General features: G+C 43.0%; 1 protein-coding gene across 1 annotated transcript in view; it reads left to right on the top strand.

Annotated features, from left to right (window-relative positions):
• The window catches only part of LOC128702739 (uncharacterized), a 91,364-nt gene that overhangs the window by 2,332 nt on the left and 66,642 nt on the right, over positions 1-22,390 (top strand). Inside the window, exons 2-3 of the mRNA XM_070101801.1 lie at positions 15,713-15,948; positions 17,083-17,201. Of these exons, the coding sequence (XP_069957902.1) occupies positions 15,791-15,948; positions 17,083-17,201 (277 nt within the window). The 5' untranslated portion in view covers positions 15,713-15,790. The remainder of the gene's footprint in view (positions 1-15,712; positions 15,949-17,082; positions 17,202-22,390) is intronic.

The following is a 22,390-nucleotide window of genomic DNA, read 5'->3' as shown; positions in this document are numbered from 1 at the left end:
ATCTAACTGAAGTCCAGACTTACATTCACAAGGGTCCTGAGCAGCAAAATGCATACAGCTATGAGGGCACCTTCACCAAATTCAGCTTCAAAAACAAGATCAACTAGGACCAGGTAAACTATGTCCTAAATGAAACATGTTGGGAAGATATCTTAAATTATATGGACCCTAACCAGTGCCCTGAAAAGATCAACTTTTTCGTAGCTGAAGTATGTTCAAAGCATATTCCCCTAAGAAAAAAAGAAGAGAAGTAAACTGGAGAGAGAGTGAGACGCTCCCTCTACAGGAGGTGAAGAATCACTGGGCTCCTCAAGAATGTTAGATTATCTGAAACACGGAAGGATCCGCTAATCAGGGAAGTAGAAAACATTGAACATAACTTAGAGGACTCATACAGGTTCCAGGAGAAACAGGAGGAGCTAAAAGCGATTAGTGAAATTGAAAGAAATTCGAAATATTTCTGTTCATATGCCACAAACAAGGCAAAAACCACATCTAGTATAGGGCCCCTGCTCAGACAAGATGGATCCTACACAGATGACAACAAAGAAATGAGTGAGATACTGAAATCTCAATATGACTCTGTGTTCAGCGAGCCACTAATCAGTGTAAAGATAGACAATCCAAATAATTTTTTTCATGAATGAGCCTCAAAACCCTGTCAATGTATGCCAAATTTCTGAAGTAACCCTAACTCCACTAGACTTTGAGAAAGCCATTGACAACATGCCCATGCACTCAGCCCCAGGCCCAGACTCGTGGAACTGTGTTCATTAAGAACTGCAAGAAACCCCTCTCACGGGCCCTAAGTATGCTATTGGAGAAGTAGCATAGACACAGGTGAGATTCCAGATCACTGAAAACAACGGATATAGCCCCACTCCATAAAGGTGGCAGCAAAGCATTAGCTAAGAACTATACACATAAAAATCTTTGAAAGAGTGCTAAGAAGCACTAGTGCAAATCATTTGGATTCCCAAAAACTGCACAATCCAGGGAAACATGGATGAAGTGGAAAACAAACAGAATGCTGATGTAGTATACTCAGATTTTGCAAAAGTCTTTGACAGGTGCGATTATGGTGTAATAGCACACAAAATGTGTGCTAAAGGAATAACTGGCAAAGTGGGGAGATGGATCTTCAACTCTCTAACCAGTCGAACACAAAGAGTAGTGGTCAACAGAGTTAAATCGGAAGCTGCCATAGTGAAAAGCTCTGTTCCACAAGTCACAGTACTCTTTCCCATCCTGTTCCTCATCCTTATATCAGACATAAACAGAGATGTAATCCACAGCACCGTGTCATCCTTTGCAGACGATACTAGGATCTGCATGAGACTGTCATCTATTGAGGACACGGTTAACCTCCAAGAAGATATCAGCAAAATTTTCCAGTGGGCAACGGAAAACAATGTGTTGTTCGTTGAAGACAAATTCTAACTACTCCGTTATGGAAAACTGGAGGAGATAATAACTAGAACCGAGTATACTACAAACTCTGATCAAACAACAGAGAGGAAAAATAATGTGAGGGACCTGGGAGTGGTAATGTCTGAGGCTCTCACTTTCAAGGATCACAACAGTGCCACGATCACAACTACAAAATAGGCTGGATAATGAGAACGTTCAGAACAAGAGATGTCAAGCCAAGGATGACCCTTTTCAAATCACTTGCTCTCTCTAGGCTGGAATATTGCTGCACATTAACATCTCCATTTAAAACAGGTGAAATTGCAGATGTAGAGTACAGAGAACCTTTATTGCACATATAAGTTCTATCACACACCTCAACTACTGGGAAAGCTTGGAAGCACTTGACTTGTACTCGCTGGAACGCAGGAGAGAGAGATATATCATAATCTACACTCGGAAAATTCTAGAAGGGATGGTCCCGAATCTGGACACAGAAATCACTCCCTACGAAAATAAAAGACTGGGCAGGCGGTGCAAAATACTCCCAATGAAAAGTAGGGGCGCCATTGGTACGCTAAGAGAAAACACCATAAGTGTCCGGGGCCCAAGATTGTTCAACAGCCTCCCACCAGCCATAAGGGGAATTACCAATAGGCCCCTGGCTGCCTTCAAGAGGGAGCTGAACAGATAAAGTCGGTGCCGGATCAGCCTGGCTGTGGTTCGTACGTTGGACTGCGTGGCTGATCAGGCTGTGATCCACCGGGAGGCCTGGTCGTGGACAGGACTGCGGGGGCGCTGAGTCCCGAAATACCCTCCAGGTAAACTTCAGGTATGTATTATTCTCGTGTGTCATCCCTCTCTTTTATGCCCAAGGAATACCTAATTCTAATACTAGGGAGTTACTCCTATGTGTATGGCAATTAGTTTACCCTGATGGATGATTAAGGAGAAGGTAATACTGGTTGGTAAAAAAGGTATCCCAATTAATCTATATTTTTTTTGTATTAAGGATAAAACTGTGTATCAGGAAATAAGGTAAAGGAATAATGGCTGTTTGCTTAACGAACTTATAAGAGCAGTATTGTGTAACGAGCCTAGTAGGTGATTGATTGTGGGTTCGAAGTGAAGATTTCTAATCGATATGAATTGTATGTTTATAGTCAGCACTGTTATTATGTGCATGAGAACGACTAGCAGTGTATTTCTGAATCCTTTTATTCTAATAAGACTGTATTAACATAAGCAACTTCTTACCCTGGGATAGAGAATGTATATTGGTAGGTTCACACGTAATGTTTCACAATATTCTCACTTGGTGGCAGCAGTAGCAAGGATTCCTATAATTCCAAATTTGTTTTTGCACTATTTTAAACAAATTTGCCGGCACAGAAACGAAACTTACAGGTATTATCCTGGCTCTAAGATGCATCAGCTATTAAATACTGAAGCTGCTCAAAAGAGGTCAACTTAAAATTATATATCGTGATTTAACGGTAGCAAAAATTTCTCACTACTTAACTCCGTCGTCGTCGAATTTTTTCGGCACCTTTTTGAGCTTTTGAAGTTCTGTCACTGAGGATTTTGTAAGTTATCCCAGCTATTCCAGGATGTTGGGAATGGATTCAACATCTTTGATCACAGTGCATATAAACATGCCACTTGTTCCAGGAATTTGGTCCTCATTATTATAAACAAGAGTTGAAAATTTGAAGGCGATTAGATAAGGATCTCTCGAGTTATGAGCAAAATAAAATAGAGAAATTGAGAGAAGAAAGCAAAGACAAATAAAAAAAAATCAGGCAGCCTCTTAGAGGAATATAACAGATCTATCAGCATGTAAATGCTGAAATGTATACCCAACTCACAGTGTATATACTGCTGTCATCAGTGTGTACACACTGAGAGAAATATTCACTTCAGGATACAGTTAAAACACGAGGATTAGAGGCCCCTGATAACTGACTTGAGAAATGCACAAGCTTGTCCTGGGTAATTTACATCAAAGACAAATATTACTGTACAAATATATGACATTCACTAATATCTTCTTTTTTATTATGCTAATTGTTTGACGAGTGCAGTTACTTACGGTACCGTGAAGCCTCGGGTTCCCAGAACCAGTTTACTACCACATACCCCCCTCCCCCCCCGACTCTCAAGACAAGAACCATCAGGTCCAGTGCCCATAACCTACCCCACCCTTAACATCCTCCCCCCTAACCCCTTGCATTCCTTGCCTCCTAACACCCACTTCCTCCCTCCCTCCCTCATTACCCACTCAACAAACACTCCCACCCCCACCTTATCCTTATCCATCTCAGGTTCCACCGTTGTTGACTGAACAAGTAGTTAGTACCGTTAGTGATGTCTCGACTGGAAGGTTGTGTGTGTGTGCACTCATCTATATGTGGGTGCAGGGGTCAAGTCATAGCTCCTGGCCCCGCCTCTTCGCTGGTCGCTACTAGGTCCACTCTTTCCCTGCTTTAAGAGTCTTGTACCTCTGTACGTGCGTGTGTGTGTATGTACTCACCTTTTTGTGGTTGAAGGGGCCAAGTCACAGCTCCTGGCCCCGTCTCTTCACTGGTTGCTACTAGGTCACTCTTCCTGCTCCATGAGCTTTATCATACCTATTCTTAAAGCTATGTCCCATCTCTGGAACATCCTGTCTCTGTCCACCTTGTCGATTCCTCTCAGTATTTTATATGTAGTTATTATATCCCCCGTATCTCTCCGGTCCTACAGTGTCGTTAGGTCGATTTCCCTTAAACTCTCCTCGTAGGACATGCCCCTTGGCTCTGGGACTAGTCTTGTTGCAAACCTTTGCACTTTCTCTAATTTCCTTACGTGCTTAGATAGGTGTGGGTTCCAAACTGGTGCTGCATACTCCAATATAGGCCTCATGTACACGGTGTACAGGGTCCTGAACGATTCCTTATTGAGATGTTGGAATGCTATTCTTAGGTTTGCTAGGCGCCCATATGCTGCAGCAGTTATTTGATTGATGTGCTCCTCCGGAGATGTGCCCGGTGTTATACTCACCCCAAGATCCTTTTCCTTGAGTGAGATTTGAAGTCTCTGACCCCCTAGACTGTACTCCGTCTGCGGTCTTCTTTGTCCTTCCCTAATCTTCATGACTTTGCACTTGGTGGGATTGAACTCCAGGAGCCAGTTGCTGGACCAGGCCTGCAGCCTGTCCAGATCTCTTTGTAGTTCTGCCTGGTCCTTGTCCGACTGAATTCTTCTCATCAACTTCACATCATCTGCAAACAGGGACACTTCTGAGTCTATTCCTTCCGTCATGTCGTTCACAAATACCAGAAATAGCACCGGTCCTAGGACTGACCCCTGTGGAACCCCGCTCGTAACAGACGCCCAATCTGATATTTCGCCACGTACCATGACTCGCTGTTGTCTTCCTGACAGGTATTCCCTGATCCATTACAGTGCCTTTCTTGTTATCCCTGCCTGGTCCTCCAGCTTTTCCAGTAGTCTCTTGTGTGGAACTGTGTCAAACGCCTTCTTACAGTCCAAGAAAACTCAGTCTACCCACCCCTCTATCTCATGTCTTATTGCTGTCACCCTGTCATAGAACTCCAGTAGTTTTGTGAAACAGGATTTCCCGTCCCTGAAACCATGCTGGTTGTCATTCTAGGTGCTCCACCACTCTTCTCCTGATAATCTTCTCCTTAACTTTGCATACTATATATGCCAGTGACACTGGTCTGTAATTTAATGCTTCGTGTCTGTCTCCTTTTTTTAAAAATTGGGACTACATTTTGACAGATGTGTTGAAGATTGTTGTTAGTGGTACACATAGTGCCTCTGCTACCTCTCTCAGGACCCATGGAGGGATGTTATCTGGCCCCATCGCCTTTGAGGTATCTAGCTCGCTTAGCAGCCTCTTCACCTTGTCTTCAGTTGTATGTATTGTGTCCAACACTTGATGGTGTACCCCACCTCTCCGTCTTTCTGGAGTCCCTTCTGTTACCTCTGTGAACACTTCTTTGAGTCTCATGTTGAGCTCCTCACATACTTCGTCGTCGGTTCTTGTTATCTCCCCTCCTTCCTTCCTCAGCCTGACTACCTGGTCCTTGACTGTTGTTTTCCTCCTGATGTGGCTGTATCACAGCTTCAGGTCGGATTTAGCTTTCGCTGCTATATCATTTTCGAATTGTCGTTGGACCTCCCTTCTTACCTGTGCATATTCATTTCTGCCTCTATGACTGCTCCCTTTATTCTCCTGGGTCCTTTGCCTTCTGTTCTTCTTCCATTCTCTAGCACACTTGGTTTCGGCCACTCTACATCTTTGGGTTAACCATGGGCTCATCCTGTCTTTCTCGTTATTTCTGTTACCCTTGGGTACAAACCTCTCCTCAGCTTCCTTGCATATTGCTGTTTCAAGTTCCGTCATCTCTCGTTTACTGACTTCCCTGCCAGTTCTCTGTCCCACTGAATCCTGTGCAGGAAATTCTTCATGCTTGTGTAGTCCCCTCTCTTATAGTTTGGCTTTATTTGTCCTGCTCTTCCTGCTTCCCTCTTCACTTGTAACTCTACTATTCATTTTAAGCTCAGAACCATGTGTCACTGGCCCCGAGGGATCTTTCATATGTGGTGTCCTCAATATCTGCACTACTCAATTTGAATGCTAGGTCCAGTCTTGCTGGTTCATTGTCTCCTCTCTCTCTGGTAGTGTCCCTTACATGTTGGTACATGAGGTTTTCCAGTACCACCTCCATCATCTTAGTCCTCCATATTTTTGGGCCCCCATGTGGCTCCAGGTTGTCCCAGTCGATTTCCTTGTGATTGAAGTCACCCACAATCAGCAGTTTTGCCCTGCTCGCATGAGCCCTTCTGGGTACTTCAGCCAGTGTGTCAACCATTGCTCTATTATTCTTATCATACTCTTGCCTTGGCCTCCTGCTGTTCTGTGGTGGGTTTTACATCACTGCAATTACCACCTTAGGACCTCCAGACTGAAGTGTTCCTATTATGTAGTCTCTTCCTTCTCCTCTGTATTCTCTCTCCAGCTCATCAAAATCCCATTGGTTTTTGATGAGCAGTGCCACTCTGTTCCCTCTGTCTTTCCTCAGGATCTGATATCCCATTGGAAAGATGACATCTGTTATCAATACTGTGAGCTTAGTTTCTTTGAGAGCTATGATGTCTGGTGATGCCTCTTTGACTCTTTTATGCCACTCCTCCCACTTACTGATTATTCCATCAGCATTGGTGTACCATACCTTCAGTTTCCTCTCCAACATTGTGTTCTGGGTGATCTGTGGGGGTGGGCGACCTGTAGTGTACTGTGGGATCCTACAGCATTGTGTGGGGTGGGGGCTGTAAATGTGGATTGTGGGTTGTGTTGGGATAGCATGTATGGTTGTGGGGTTCTGGGGGTGGTTCTGTGCTAGTGCTTGTTGCTTTGCCCTGCTCTAGTTGTCCTCTTCTGACTGTCCTTGTCTCTCTTTCTAGCCCCTTTCGTTTCTTTGTCCTCTCCCTCAGCTGCTGTCATTTTGTTTTTGTTCTGTCATGGTCTAGGAACTCTGTCTTGCATGTTGATGATTCCTTCAGATGTGGTTTCTCTTGCAGGCTCCTGTTCTGCACTGTTTCTACCTTGAAAATCAGTTTGGCTGGCCGATTTCTCCCTTTCAAGCACCCCCCTATTCTCTGAAAATTTACTGTCTCAGTCACGTCCTTCTCGCCTATTTCTTGGATGTTTTCAATCTACCTGCTTCGGATTCCATGTCTCCTTTGGGCAACAGCCCTGTAACCCACTTCAGCCTATTTACCTCATATTATATGACCCATATCCTGGCTTCTGCAGCTTCAGCTTACGACTCCCATTTCTTCTTCTCTGCCTCCATCCTCTTCTTCATTTTCACAGAAAGCTCACCTAGTTTTCTCTTCCATGCTTGTTCCATCCTTTTACATTTCTCTTCCATCCATTCTTCCTTACCAGGACCATATTCCTCTGATCCCCTAAGCCTTCGACGTCCCCTCTGTGACACCATTTTTTTAATGGGTTAGGTGTTGTAATGTGGGTGTGTGCTGTGTGTGGGGGGTAGAGGAGTTGTAAGGAGGAGAGAGATGGGGAGAGGGAGGGAGGGGGACAGAGTGATGGAGAGGTGGAGAGAGAGAGTGGGAAGAGGGGTAGAGGGAGAGGGAGAGAAAGGGGGCAGGGAGGGAGGGAGGAAGGAAAAGCAAGAGAGGGGGACTGGGGGAGGAAGAGAAAGGATCGAGAGAAAGGGAAAGGAAGAGAGAGAAAGGCAAAGGGGGAGAGTGGGAGAGGGAGAAGTAGGGGGAGGAGGGGGAGAATGAGGAGGAAGAGGAGGAGAGCAAGAGAGCAAGAAGGAGAGAGTAGGAGAGTGAGACAGTAAGAGCGTGTGAAAGAGTGGGAAAATGAGACAGTAAGAGAGGATGAGTGAGATAGTAAGAGAGTGTGAAAGAGTGGGAAAATGAGACAGTAAGAAAGGATGAGTGAGACAGTAAGAGAGAGTGGGAGAGTGAGACAGTAAGAGTGTGAGAGTGGGAAATGTGAGCATGTGTGTGTGGGTGTGTATGTGAGTGTGTATGTATATTTGTATGTGTGGGTGTGTATGTGAATGTGTATGTATATTTGTATGTGTGTTTATATATATATATATATATATATATATATATATATATATATATATATATATATATATATATATATATATATATATATATATATATATATATATATATATATATATATATATATATATATATATATATATATATATATATACATATATATATATGGGGTGTGTGTGTGTGTATGTTTGTAAGTGTGTATGTGTGTGTATGTGTAAGTGTATATGTATGGGGGGTTTGTGTATATGTGAGTGCCACTATGGTTCCTGTTTATTTAGGCCGGTAATGGTTAGTAAGCTGTGTGTGCGTTTGTGTGTACATGCATGTGTGCATATCTGTTTATGAGTCATTTTGTATGTACACAGTCTTTGTGTGCTTAAATTACTCTGTCAGTTCTAGACACCTCTTTGTCCAGCTCCTACTCTCATTTGGCAGCTATGGTACTGTTTGTTTGTTTACTGTCAGTTTTGTCTGACCTAAGCGCCTGTGCGCGCACTCACTATTGTGTGTGTCGGTCTACATGTGGTGACCCAAACTTTCCTACCAAGCTTTTCTTCCTTACTAAATGTTAAGTGTGTTATGTATGATATTCAGCTCTCCAGAGTAAGGTTTGTGACCCCCAGCTACCAGTGATGCAGGGCCAACGCTAATCATTCAGTATGCAACCACATAAAGGTGATTTGTACATCACGTCTAGCACAAGTGTCGCCTGGGATCCTGGCACTGTTGCGGCTACACAATGATTTTCGTTGTGACAGCACTCCTAGCACCCTGGTTCCCCTTCAGTTTCTTCTTTTCTATAATTATTATATGCACATTAACCATGCTTCAAATACCGATATAGGTTTGCACTATGCTATCAGGTGAACAATTTAAACACTTATTGTCCACACTTGTTTCAGAAAAACACCAGCCCCGAGAATACTAGATATTTTCCCTTTCATTTTTCCTTTTCTTTCCCCTCTCTTAATGATTATTTTATTATTCGCTGACTGATCTATCCTTATCTCTTATCTCACTGGCTTGGGTCACACTTATTCTGTTTGAATTTGCAGTTTCTGGCTTGTGGCAACACCAACACCTGACACTGGGCCTCCAGCCTCTCTCTCGGGGCACTGATTTCACTTTCAAATTGTTTTATATAAATGTTAGTCCTCATTTCCTTTTCTGATTTAGGGCAGATTGTAATTCACTACCTGGGTTATTCACTGACACTAACACACACTGTGTGTGTACCCACCTAGTTGCGTTTGCAGGGGTCGAGTCACAGCTCCTGGCCCAGCCTCTTCGGTGGCTACTAAGTTACTCTTCCTGCTCCATGAGCTTTATCGTATGTCTTGTGTGTGTGTGTGTTTGTGTGGGTGTGTGCTCACCTATTTGTGGTTGCAGGGGTCGAGTCTTAGCTCCTGGCCCCGCCTCTTCACCGGTTGCTACTGGGCCCTCTCTCTCCCCGCTCCATGAGCTTTATCAAACCTCGTCTTAAAACTGTGTACGGTTCCTGCCTCCACTACGTCATTTTCTAGGCTATTCCACTGCCTGACAACTCTATGACTGAAGAAATACTTCCTAATATCTCTCTGACTCATTTGTGTCTTCAACTTCCAATTGTGGCCTCTTGTTTCTGTGTCCCCTCCCTGGAACATCCTATCTTTGTCCACCTTGTCTATTCCACGCAGTATTTTATATGTCGTTATCATGTCTCCCTGACCCTCCTGTCCTCCAGTGTCGTCAGGCCGATTTCCCTTAATCTTTCTTCATAGGACATTCCCCTTAGCTCTGGAACTAACCTTGTCGCAAACCTTTGTACTTTCTCTAGTTTCTTGACGTGCTTTATCAAGTGCGGGTTCCAAACAGGTGCTGCATACTCCAGTATGGGCCTGACATACACGGTGTACAGTGTCTTGAACGATTCCTTACTAAGGTATCGGAATGCTGTTCTCAGGTTTGCCAGGCGCCCATATGCTGCAGCAGTTATCTGATTGATGTGTGCTTCCGGAGACATGCTCGGTGTTATACTCACCCCAAGATCTTTCTCCATGAGTGAGGTTTGCAGTCTTTGGCCACCTAGCCTATACTCTGTCTGTGGTCTTCTGTGCCCTTCCCCTATCTTCATGACTTTGCATTTGGCAGGATTAAATTCGAGAAGCCATTTGCTGGACCAGGTGTCCAGTCTGTCCAGGTCTCTTTAAAGTCCTGCCTGGTCCTCATCTGATTTAATTACCTCATTAACTTCACATCATCTGCAAACAGGGACACCTCTGAGTCTAACCCTTCCATCATGTCGTTCACATATACCAAAAATAGCACTGGTCCTAGGACCGACCCCTTTGGGACCCCGCTCGTCACAGGTGCCCACTGTGATACATCATTACGTACCATGACTCGTTGTTGCCTCCCTGTCAGGTATTCTCTGATCCATTGCAGTGCCCTTCCTGTTATATGCGCCTGATGCTCTAGCTTCTGCACTAATCTCTTGTGAGGAACTGTGTCAAAGGCCTTCTTGCAGTCCAAGAAGATGCAATCAATCCACCCCTCTCTCTCGTGTCTTACTTCTGTTATTTTATCATAAAACTCCAGAAGGTTTGTGACACAGGATTTGCCTTCCATGAATCCGTGCTGGTTGGCATTTATACTCTTGTTCCGTTCCAGGTGCTCCACCACTCTCCTCCTGATAATCTTCTCCATAACTTTGCATATTATACACGTCAATGACACAGGTCTATAGTTTAGTGCCTCTTTTCTGTCTCCTTTTTTAAAAATGGGAACTACATTTGCCGTCTTCCATACCTCAGGTAGTTGCCCAGTTTCCATGGACGTGTTGAAGATTGTGGTAAGTGGCACGCACAACATATCTGCTCCCTCTCTAAGGACCCACGGGGAGATGTCCGGTCTCATTGCCTTTGAGGTATCGATGTCCCTTAGCAGTTTCTTCACCTCCTCCTCATCTGTATGTATGTCGTCCAACACTTGTTAGTGTATTCCTTGCTGGTGTCCCCATTTGGTCTGTCCCCCCAGAGTCCTTCCTGTCTCTACTATAAATACTTCCTTAAATCTCGTGTTGAGCTCCTCACATACCTCTTGATCGTTTCTTGTGAGTTCTCCACCTTCTTTCCTCAGCCTTATCACCTGGTCCTTGACTGTTGTCTTCCTCCTAATGTGGCTATACAGCAGTTTCGGGTCAGATTTGACTTTCGATGCTATGTCGTTTTCATACTGTCGCTGGGCCTCCCCCTTATCTGTGCATACTCGTTTCTGGCTCTTCTACTAATCTCCTTGTTTTCCTCGGTCCTATGCCTCCTGTACCTTTTCCATTCTCTCTCTTAGTTTGTGTGTGTGTGTGTGTGTGTGTGTGTGTGTGTGTGTGTGTGTGTGTATGTGTGTGTGTGTGTGTGTGTGTGTGTGTGTGTGTGTGTGTGTGTGTGTGTGTGTGTGTGTGTATGTATGTATGTGTGTGTGTATGTGTGTATGTATGTGTGTGTGTGTGTGTGTGTATGTATGTGTGTGTGTGTGTGTGTGTGTGTGTGTGTGTGTGTGTGTGTGTGTGTGTGTGTGTGTGTAAAACAAGAGTACATTTAACTTTTTGTAACCTCCTATAACATTACTGATTACGTATTGAGTGTACTACACATTGCAGAGGCAGACATAATGTCACATTACTTAGTGATTGTACCACACATTGTAGTGCTCTACTTATGTCTCAACAAAGCAACACACCGCACAGTGCTAACAACTTCCGTGTCCACAGTGTTCAACAAAGAGAAAAACATACAATGTTAACATTTATCCTTTATAACTCTACGTATAAGGAAGACCTCTTATTTACCGAGCATAAAACCTTGCAACAACCTGCAGTGTCAGGATAGAGTTTCCATTCACACATTATAATTAATACATTTAGTTACAAAAAAGATATCCGTAGGAAAGATTCAATGGTGTATGGTAATGCTTAGACGGCAGAGGAAATGTTGACTTCTTTCATTTTCATGGGAATTGTTTATCGGGGTTTATCCAAGGAAGAGTTAGCTCGAGTTTCTCAATCAGCAACTTTTCGTCAGCATTAAAACGCCCCCATTTCCTATGAAGGGGTAAAAATATAGAAGAAAAGGAAGAGGTAACAGTTATGAGGAGAAAAGGGCACCTGGTGGCCTGGTGGCTAACGCTCTCGCTTCACACGGCGAGGGTCTGGGTTCGATTTCCAGCCAGAGTAGAAACATTGGACGTGTTTCTTTCCACCTGTTGTCTATGTTCCCCATCAGTAAAATGGGTACCTGGGTGTCAGTCGACTGGTGTGGGTCGCATCCTGGGAAACTGACCTAATTTGCCCGAAATGTACCGAAATGCGGAGCATAACAAGGGACTTTCTATATAGTAGTATGTCATTGTTGTCAGCTAGGACTGTATACCTTGTACATGTACTTGTAGTAAATAAAGATATTATTATTATTATTATTAACAGAGACGGCATCAGGGTGCTGAAGGAGAGAGAAAGAGGTCGCACATGAAGTCCACGGGCTGTGGGATAAGTGGAACGAGTAAAGAAAAAACGAAAATACAGTGAAAACAGGATGCAGCCTTGAGCTGGATAGATTATTAGACTGTATCGGTATTCACGAATGTCGAACTCTGAGTAGATGGGACTTATGAATAAGCAAAGGAGGCAAGAGAAAGTTTAGAGATAGGAAGTGGGTGGAGAAGATGCGTTCAACTATGTGTCTTACCTTTATCTCCTGTAATGCTGAATTTTTGACACTACTGTGTACAGTGGGACCGAGTGTAGCTGGCTTCTGTAAACACCTAGTACATCGTCCAAGATGATATGGAACTTTGCAGTCATTGTTCAACATTTACGTAAGTTCAGTGTTCGTCCCTGCCAGTGCTCGACCACATGTATTCACGGACTGCCACGTACATTCATAGACTGTCGCACATGGTAGTAGACAGTCGTGTACACTGATACACCTTTGTTCCAGCGTTACCTGACTTCTTAATTGTCAAACCATCACTAGTTGGTCTGTATACACTGTCCCAAACTACTGGTCTATGTTATCCGCAGTTAATTTATACTACAGAAGAGAGAACTGGATAATACCTCCGCAAAACAGTATAACCGTCTGTTAATTTAGCGCCTTGTAGCAAATATAATATCAGTGATGCGGGTTCAGAGACCCGCTATACAACACTGCTGTGATACCAACTCACCATTCCTGGCTGCTCCTGTCATTCACCTCTGGCAAAGGTGAAGGACTGTATGTGTGTGTGGTCCACTCTTTCCCTGCTCCAAGAGCCTTATCGTACCTTTTCTTAAAGTTATGTATGGATCCTGCCTTCACTGTGTGTGTGTGTGTGTGTAGTAGTAGTAGTACTTACTAGTTGTCAAAGGCACTTGTCGACAGACACTTGGTCTGATTTGTATGTGTGTGTGTTGTTACAACTTCATGTGACTAATATAACCTACTTCTTGCCTCTTGGGTATTGTCGTACCTGTCCTAAACCTGTTTATGGAACCTGCTTCCACTTCCTGATCATCCTGAGGCTGAAGAAGTATTCCGTAAGCTTACTGTGGCTCATTTACACCTTTAAGTTCTAGCTGTGCGTTATTGTCGTAGATCTCCTATCAGTCTGATGCTGGTCATCTACCAAGTACTCTGAACATTATGGACTTCGTAATCATGATATGATATAAATATATTTTTGAGTGACGGGTTAAGTTTAAGGTTCCACAGTTTATCATTTTGTTTATTTTATATACGTCGCTTACACATCAGTTGATCCAAAATAATTTTCCTTATTACCAATTTTCAATCTGTTGTCAGAGTCCTTGTCGTACCTCATCTCCAGTCTTCTTTCTGTTTCCCAAATTTTCGTAACTTTGCACCTACTGTTCAAGTTATCTTGTAGCTGTTCCCAGGTGATTTTCCTTCCTTCCTCTTTATCAATGGTTTGAATGCATAAAGAATGCTGAATGATTATAATTATCACCATAATTTTTAAAAGGGTGGACGGGTAAGCCAGTGGAAGGCCTCAGTCAGTTGACGGAAAGCTTCAGCTTCGGGCCATCAGGAAACACTTGTCCTGTTTCCTGACAAACCTTACCTAACTTAAACCATAAACCATGGAATGAGTGTGGTTTATGGATTAAGTTGTGTGTGACCTGCACACAGCAGTCGTAATGTGTATGTGTGCCATTCTAAGGAAAAGTGTCGTCTGGGTGTTTTCCGAAGAGGTTTCCAAGGAAAACTATGTAAGGGGGGGTTTCCTGTATAGCTTTTCCAGGGAAAACTATGTCAGGAGGTTTCCTCTAGATCTTTCCAGGAAGGTACGATCCATGGAAGGTCCTTCTGCTTGAAAGGTGTGCTCACGTAGGTCTTCAGGAAAGATCTTGCAGACCGTAGGTGGATGACCAGCTCACCCACCCACTGTCACCCACCCACTGTCGCCCACCCACGATCACCCACCCACTCACCCACACACTATCACCCACCCACCCATTGTCACCCACCCATTGCCACCCACCCTCTGTCACCCACCTACGGTTACCCCCCACTGTCACTCACGGTCACCCATTCATTGTCATCTACTTACTGTTACCTACCCACGATCACCCACCCCTTGCCACCCACCCGCTGTCACCCACCAACGGTTACCCCCCACTGTCACTCACGGTCACCCATTCATTGTCATCTACTTACTGTTACCTACCCACGATCACCCACCCATTGTCACCCACCCGCTGTTACGAACCTACGGTCACCTACGGTCACCTACGGTCACCTACGGTCACCAACGGTCACCTACGGTCACCTACGGTCACCCACCCCCGGTCACCCACCCACGATCACCCACCCATGGTCACCCACCCACGGTCACCCCCCCAAGTCCTTGCCATCATCATCACCAACATCCTCACCAACACTATCACCAGCAGCAGCATCGGAAGAAACGATGACAATATTGGCACTCTTAGATTTAAGAGAAGAGAGGGCAAGTTGACAGCGTCGAGGAAGGTGGCAATTCTTACACGACAGACTATCAAGAACAGGAAGAACACCACGATAAGTGGACAGGTCAGGAAGATTCCGAGAGCGAAACTGACGAAAGGAATCAAAAGAGTTAATCATATAAATACCAGAGCATTGATATGATATGATTGATAAGTAGAACACGGCATAAATTAGAAATAGGGAATTTTAGAGAGTTTATACATTATGGAGCTCAAGTCTGAGTTGAATGTTTATACCTCAATAGGTATTTACACTAAAATAGTTAGGTTTCACTTGCTGGAGTTTTCTCCTCCTGATGTTATTCACTGAATGTCATTAGTTTTTGACATCCTCACTTCTAAATGTAACACTGAAGTTATTTTTTTTTTTTGCAGTCAACCCAATGATAGTTAAGACATGTCTAATATTTTTCCCTGCATAATATGAAATTTTACGGCGAGTATAGTACTGCTGGCCACTCATCACGTCTTCAGTCCCACACTGTTCCTCTTTTACAGTTTGTAACATCTGCAATATCATTTTGAAATTTGAATTTCCGTATAACTGGACATCCAGGTTTGAGCCTTGCAGTGACTCTTGACGGTGAGTTACGTTCACGATATCTAACTTTCAGTGATAATCATAAATAATTAGCATATGTTGAAGGTGTAACATCTGAACTAATATCAGCCTTACATTTGCAGCCCTGAACCAGAGTAGACCCGGCCTGATCACTGCAGCTAACACATTTGTGGTTGCGGGAGCCGAGTCACAAATCCTGGATGAGGACAGTGATCCTGGATCCGAAGAATTTTAACGGGATGGAGAGACGAGCACCTCGCATGATGGTAGGACTAATGGTGGGCGTGGTGGCTATGGTAGCTACTACCTTTCAGGTGACTTTCGCTGCTCCTAGCAAACATCAGAGGACGTACGAAGGGTAGGTTGAAAAAACAAGACAAGATAAACATAATTAGATACTGATTGGTGTATTGTATCAAGTTTTTTTCCCTGATTTTGATTAATAATTGCTTTGTAAAAACCTTGTTGACGTTGCAGTTTCTTAGGTATGCAGTTGTGAGACTTGTGTAAGTCAGATTTAGAGGTGAATGTTCAATAAAGCATTATGACTAAAGTGTAATAAACGTTTGTCAATCAAACCATACCACGGGTGGGGTTAGAACCCGCGATCAGAGAGATTCTCTGATCGCGGGTTCTAACCCCACCCGTGGTATGGTTTGATTGCAATCGTGGCATTACGATTTCGCGAGTCAACACTTGTCAATGCTCAGGTGATTCTCAGTTAAGATATTTAATGAAGTCAGCGACTCGCCTCTGGTGGCAGGTTCTTCTGTTTACTACAGGTGAGAGAGGACGAGGTAGACAAAAACAGAGGAAAGAGAATGAGAAACATAATGAGAGACAAATGCAGGTACAAATGCACACAGTTACAAAGAGTCAAAGAGAGGATAAAGTTGCCATTGAAAATGATTTAAACTTTGACTTCACCTGGTGGCAGTTAGTTATTGAGAGTTTAACACTAATATCCGTCGCTCCTCTACAGTATTTCAAGGAGAGGAATGATGCTTATGTGATGTTTACTGTGTCGTGGATGACAAGTATATGATGTATACTGTGTCCAGGATGACAAGTATATGATGTATACTGTTTCCAGGATGACAAGTATGTTATGTATGCTGTGTCCAGGATGACAGGTTTGTGATGTATACTGTGTCCAGGATGACAAGTGTGTTTTGATACACTTTTTTCCCTAATGGGACGGTGGTGGTATCCCTTTAGGATTTTTTTTTACACATTATTTTACTTTTACAACATTTTGCAAATCTTACTTATTTATATATATATATATATATATATATATATATATATATATATATATATATATATATATATATATATATATATATATATATATATATATATGTATATATATATATAATTACGGAACCTAAGAATCTATTTTGAATTTCCTGTAAAAGGCATTTCCAGTGACATGAAAAACTTATCTTCAGTGATTGTGATAACACAACCAATGACTCTCGCTGTACTGCAGATGGAAGGTACTGGAGGTGGAAATGAAGTACGGGGCGACGGGTGGTCAGCCACAAGTGGAGTTGCTGGATCTGGATGACACCTTCAATCTGCAGCTTTTGAGGCAGATCAAACATAGAGGTGTGTGAGCTTACCTTTGGCTAGGTAAGGTCCGTCAGGAAACAAGTGTTTCCTGACGTGGATCTTAGTCTCATAGTGACCCCACCACTGACGCTTTTGGTTATCTGTCCGAGGCCTTCTACTGGCTTACTTGGCTACCACTTTAAAACTTAATTGCAGTTTATTAGAGGCTACCTGTTTATAGTTACGAGAATAGAACTGTGCTAGTAGTGTACCATCTTCAGTGTTATAGTTATGGGAGGAGAACTGTGCTAGTAGTGTACCCTCTTCAGTGTTATAGTTATGGGAGGAGAACTGTGCTAGTAGTGTACCCTCTTCAGTGTTATAGTTATGGGAGGAGAACTGTGCTAGTAGTGTACCATCTTCAGTGTTATAGTTATGGGAGGAGAACTGTGCTAGTAGTGTACCATCGTTATAATTACGGGAGCTGAACTGTGCTAGTAGTGTACCATCTTCAGTGTTATAATTACGGGAGCAGAACTGTGCTAGTAGTGTACCATCTTCAATGTTATAATTACGGGAGCTGAACTGTGCTAGTAGTGTACCATCTTCAATGTTATAATTACGGGAGCAGAACTGTGCTAGTAGTGTACCATCTTCAATGTTATAATTACGGGAGCTGAACTGTGCTAGTAGTATACCATCTTCAGTGTTATAATTACGGGAGCAGAACTATGCTAGTAGTGTACCATCTTCAATGTTATAATTACGGGAGCTGAACTGTGCTAGTAGTGTACCATCTTCAATGTTATAATTACGGGAGCAGAACTGTGCTAGTAGTGTACCATCTTCAATGTTATAATTACGGGAGCAGAACTGTGCTAGTAGTGTACCATCTTCAATGTTATAATTACGGGAGCAGAACTGTGCTAGTAGTGTACCATCTTCAATGTTATAATTACGGGAGCAGAACTGCGCTAGTAGTGTACCATCTTCAATGTTATAATTACGGGAGCAGAACTGTGCTAGTAGTGTACCATCTTCAATGTTATAATTACGGGAGCAGAACTGTGCTAGTAGTGTACCATCTTCAATGTTATAATTACGGGAGCAGAACTGTGCTAGTAGTGTACCATCTTCAATGTTATAATTACGGGAGCAGAACTGTGCTAGTAGTATACCCGTGTTCAGTGCTTATAGCTACATGACCAGAACTCAGGCCGGCAAATAGTCCGAGGACAGAGGGTCGGGGGAGGGATGATCACACCAGAGGAGGCTAGCATTTTTGCAAGTGTAATTAATTAATCTACTTCATTTTATTGTTCTTTGGTAAAGCCAACATTTGTCGTGTGCAAATTACTATTTTAAAAAAATATACATAAATAAACTAGGCTTCCTATAAAGAAAAAAACAAATATTGTATATAACAGGAAAGTTTATAAGACCCGGGCCGGGAGAGTACCGGCGAATAAAAAAAAAAAAAAAATTCTCTTAAGGCACGAGCCACAGAACGATATCTAATCGTACCTTTACTACCATTACCGCACAACTACCATTACCGGACAACTACCATTACCGCACAACTACCATTACCGGACAACTACCATTACCGGACAACTACCATTACCGCACAACTACCATTACCGGACAACTACCATTACCGGACAACTACCATTACCGCACAACTACCATTACCGGACAACTACCATTACCGGACAACTACCATTACCGGACAACTACCATTACCGGACAACTACCATTACCGCACAACTACCATTACCGGACAACTACCATTACCGCACAACTACCATTACCGGACAACTACCATTACCGCACAACTACCATTACCGGACAACTACCATTACCGCACAACTACCATTACCGGACAACTACCATTACCGGACAACTACCATTACCGGACAACTACCATTACCGAACAACTACCATTACCGGACAACTACCATTACCGGACAACTACCATTACCGCACAACTACCATTACCGAACAACTACCATTACCGGACAACTACCATTACCGAACAACTACCATTACCGGACAACTACCATTACCGCACAACTACCATTACCGGACAACTACCATTACCGGACAACTACCATTACCGCACAACCACCATTACCGTACAACTCCCATTACCGCACAACTACCATTACCACTCACATAACCACCATCACATCACACAACCACCTCACACACAGCCACCACATCACACACATCACATCACACAACCACATCACATCACACAACCACATCACATCACACAACCACTACCACATCACACAGCCACCACCAGATCACACAACCACCATCACATAATCACCACCACATCACACAACCACATCACATCACACAACCACCACAACATCACACAACCACCATCACATCACACAACCATCACGTCACACAACCTCCACCACAAGACACAACCACCATCACATGACACAACCATATCACACAACCACCATCAAATCACAAAACCACCATCACATCACACAACCACCATCGCACAACCACCATCACACAATCATCATTACGCTACTACTACCAGCACCACCATTACTAATACCATAACCACACTACTTCTACCAGTGCCACCATTACCAACGCCAGCACCACAGCTACCACCACTACCATAACTAATCTCTACTACAACTACCATCAAAACAAACACAATAGCCATACTACTATAGCCACAAACATCACCACCATCACAATTACTACCACCACCACAACTACCACTTTTTACCACTCTTTTATCCGTGGATGACGTTTGTAACTTACCTTCTAACCGCTACTAGACTGCTTACCATATTTTCTTCTAAATATGCAGTACAAGTCAACGAGACTGCATGGCTGCTGTCCTGCATCATCCAGCCGACGACAGAGCCTCCACAGCTTGAACACAAGCCAGTCTCTGGGGCACGTAATAACGACATTTAAATTAGCTTCTTCAGGTACGATGGGCCGGGTTTTTGATGACTGTGACACAGAACCATTTTGGTTTTTAATTAGAGTTCATGGCTGTGTCGTCCAGCTCACAGCCTACTGCTTCACCGAGTCCAGTATTATAGTACTGGGCAGTGCACGTAATATTAATAATTTTACACGTTCACATCCAGTATGAAGGGAATTTTTCTTTACATGACCATACATAACTAAATCCGGTTTACAGGACTATTTATCAGTGTCATCAAGTCACTTTGTGTATCAACGACAGTCACACTAAGATTCATCATTACGAAAAGTGTCACCCAAGTCACAGTGACGTACCAACGTGTATTACCAGACGTTGTTGAAAGGGTTAAATGATAGTTACAAAGGGTTAAACGATACTTACAAAGTTAGTTAGTTTTTCAGTGCGTTTAACTGTCGTTATCAATGTAACTTTGAAATAAGTCATTAATTACAAGTTAGTGTTACTAAAATTGTAATTCTTAAGTTCTCCATTGTCCTAAGTTGCTGTGTCATTATGCCATACAATAAGTATTAACGTAAGCTATTATCTTTATTGAGTATTACCGTAAAGATTGTTTAACAAAGTTATTAATATTGATAACCCCTCTTTCCCCCCCTCTCCCCTCTAGCTCACTTCTTACTAACCTGTTGAAGTCTCTCTTTTCACTCTCCCTAACATATTTATAGTACACAGCATTATTTTTTTTATTAACTCATCGGCAGTTTCCCACCAAGGCACGGTGGCTCACAAAAAAGAAAAAGCTTTCATCATTCACTCCATCACTGTCTTACCAGAGGCTTGCTTACACTACAGTTTTTAAACTGCAACATTAACACCCCTCCTTCAGAATGCAGGCACTCTACTTCCCACCTCCAGGACTCAAGTCCAGCCTGCCGATTTCCTTGGATTCCTTCATAAATGTTACCTTGCACATACTCCAACAGCACGTCAAGTCCTAAAAGCCATTTGTCTCCATTCGCTACTACCTAACATGCTCACGCATGCTTGATGGAAGTCCAAGCTCCTCGCACAGAAAACCTCCTTTACCCCCTCCCTCCAGCCTTTCCTAGGCCAACCCATATCCCGCCTTCCCTCCACTACAGATTTATACACTCTCGAAGTCATTCTATTTCGTTCCATCCTCTCTACATGTCCGAACCACCTCAACCCTTCCACAGCCCTCTGGATAATAGTTTTGGTAATCCCGCACCTCCTCCCAATCTCCAAACTGCGGATTCTCTGCATTATATTCACACCACACATTGCCCTCAGACATGAAACCTCCTCTGCCTCCAGCCTTCTCCTTGTTGCAACATTCACCACCTATGCTTCACACTCATATAAGAGTGTTGGTATAACTATTCTCATTCATTCCCCTCTTTGCTTCCTGGACAAAGTTCTTTGTCTCCACACACTCCTCAGTGCACCACTCACATTTTTCCCCTCGTCAGTTCTGTGATTCACCTCATCTTTCAATGGCCCATCTGGTGACACGCCCACTCCCAAATATCTGAATACATTCACCTCCTCCATACTCTCTTCCTCCAATCTGATATCCAGTCTTTCGTTACCTAATTTTTTTGTTATCCTCATCACCTTACTCTTTCCTATATTCACTTTTAATTTCCTTCTTTTGCATACCCTACCAAACTCATCCACCAACCTCTGCAACTTCTCTTCAAAGTCTCCCAAAAGTACAGTGCCATCAGCAAAGAGCAACTGTGACAACTCCCACTTTGTGTTAGATTCTTTATCTTTTAACTCCACACCTCTTATGAGGTGAACGTTGGTTAAAATATTAGTTGTGTGTGAGGGGAACATGGGTGTAAGTATTAGCTGAATATGAGAAAATGCCTTAAAAATTTTTTGAAGATATCTTCATACTTAAAACTTGAAGGATAATGTAAGATAAAATACAGTCGGGTAATATTAGATAAGACTGGATAAGATACAGTATGTTTGTATTATTATTATTATTATAATCATTACCGAGTGGTAAACCGACAAGGGTCATACAGCGCTGAGTGTATGTATGTGGGTGCTGATACTTGTATATTTACGTTGTTACTAAAACTGTTGGTTAGGTGAGAAGGTAGTTGTGCAAGAAAGGTATAAAATACCGACAATATGAAAGTTAAGACACATGTGCAACATCTGGATATCTTTATTGTAGACGTTTCGCCATCCAGTGGCTTTATCAATACAGATTCTAGGACATAATAGGAAGACAGTAGAACTATATACAAAAGATGAGGTAATCAGTCCCTCGGCCTTG

Source organism: Cherax quadricarinatus, chromosome 79 (assembly GCF_038502225.1).
Source record: "Cherax quadricarinatus isolate ZL_2023a chromosome 79, ASM3850222v1, whole genome shotgun sequence".
NCBI lineage: Eukaryota > Metazoa > Arthropoda > Malacostraca > Decapoda > Parastacidae > Cherax > Cherax quadricarinatus.
The sequence above is the reverse complement of the archived record's forward strand: the minus strand, read 5'-3'. Positions and strand labels throughout refer to the sequence as shown.